We start from the raw sequence: 1,264 nt of genomic DNA, 5'->3' as shown, positions 1-1,264 counted from the left end.
CACTAAATAAAGAATATAATTTTTCTATGCCATGCAGAGAGGTTGTCAACTTTTTACATATCATCATTCCTAAATAGTTCTAATGAAAATCTAAAGAGTTCCCATTATGCATCATTATCATTCTTTGGCAAAAGAGTCAAAATAGCCATGGGTTAGGAAACAACTGTTCACTCATGGTCTTCACAGTTGCAAAATAAATGTTCTGTAAAAAGAAATGGCGATATGCCTGGTTTATAATTATAACTAAATAATTGTAAATAAGCAAAATATTACAGCTTTTTTGACTAATCTACTCCTAAAGCTTTGAGTTGTCATTCAATCTCTTTATCAGAGATTGTAGCCTTTGAAGTAGAGGCAGACGGTAAGCTTCGGGCAGTGGATGGAGCTTTGGCCATCTTTCCAGAGATTTCAATTCCTATTTCATCACAAATTTGATTCACAATATCTTGGCTTTCTTCTTCATCATCAGAGCCATCAAAGACGTCATCGAGTGTGTCACTGATCATTTCTTCAGTCATTTCCATTTTCATGTTTTCCTTCTGGAAATTCTGCATTGTTTGTAATGTCTTTTGTGGATCCATCTTCTTGTTAACTGCCTGGATTGCCTTTGCTGTGGTAAACATTGCACCTGCTATCTTCATTTGGGAGTTCATTACTTTTGTTTGTGTGGACATAGAAGTGATTTTAGAACTTACAGCAAAAGTTCTTATTTTCTGTTTCCACAGTTGTACAAGCTGATTGGCTAAAACTCTGCAAGCTTCTTTATTACCAATTTTGGCCATCATCTTAATTTCCAATTCCAGATGTATTTCTTGTTTCTCTAAAGCTGCTCAATCTCTGCTTATAGCCCTCTGTGTACCTCATAACTCCATTCTGTTTCTTTATTACATCATCCACGGTTTTCTTCTTAAAGAGGGATGCCATGGTCAAGAGCTGCACCCAGGTGGCCCAGCTTGGCCCAGTCCGGTGCGTGAATGGGAAAGGACAGGAAGGAAAGGAGACTGGCCTTTGGACGGTTCAGGGTGATGAAGTCAAAGGACAAGAAAAGAGGGCAGGGTCTCCAGGTAGGACCCTCAGAGGTCAGTATCCCTGAAGCCTTCGGCAGCTGAGTCTTCCGTAGCTCAGGTGACTGCAAACTAAGACACTTTTTGGAGAAGTCTGAACAAACAAGTATTTACTGTGTTCCTTTTCCATGCAAGACTCTGTGCTAGGTGATGTGAGAGTTTAATCCCCCAAACAGGTGACTATCCTTAAAATTATTTTG

The 1,264-nt window shown here is 39.2% G+C and overlaps 1 protein-coding gene across 1 annotated transcript; it reads right to left on the bottom strand.

The window, feature by feature from the left end:
- Window positions 1–311: 311 nt before the first annotated feature.
- Window positions 312–785, bottom strand: LOC129076256 (charged multivesicular body protein 2b-like). Its single transcript, XM_054580423.1, has one exon. The coding sequence runs from the start codon at window positions 783–785 to the stop codon at window positions 312–314; it is 474 nt and encodes a 157-aa protein (XP_054436398.1).
- Between the last annotated feature and the right edge of the window lie 479 nt (window positions 786–1,264).

The sequence above is a fragment of the Pteronotus mesoamericanus genome, unplaced genomic scaffold, assembly GCF_021234165.1.
Source record: "Pteronotus mesoamericanus isolate MK-2021 breed Mesoamerican mustached bat unplaced genomic scaffold, CSHL_Meso_final contig_58, whole genome shotgun sequence".
In the NCBI taxonomy this organism is placed as follows: domain Eukaryota; kingdom Metazoa; phylum Chordata; class Mammalia; order Chiroptera; family Mormoopidae; genus Pteronotus; species Pteronotus mesoamericanus.
The sequence above is the reverse complement of the archived record's forward strand: the minus strand, read 5'-3'. Positions and strand labels throughout refer to the sequence as shown.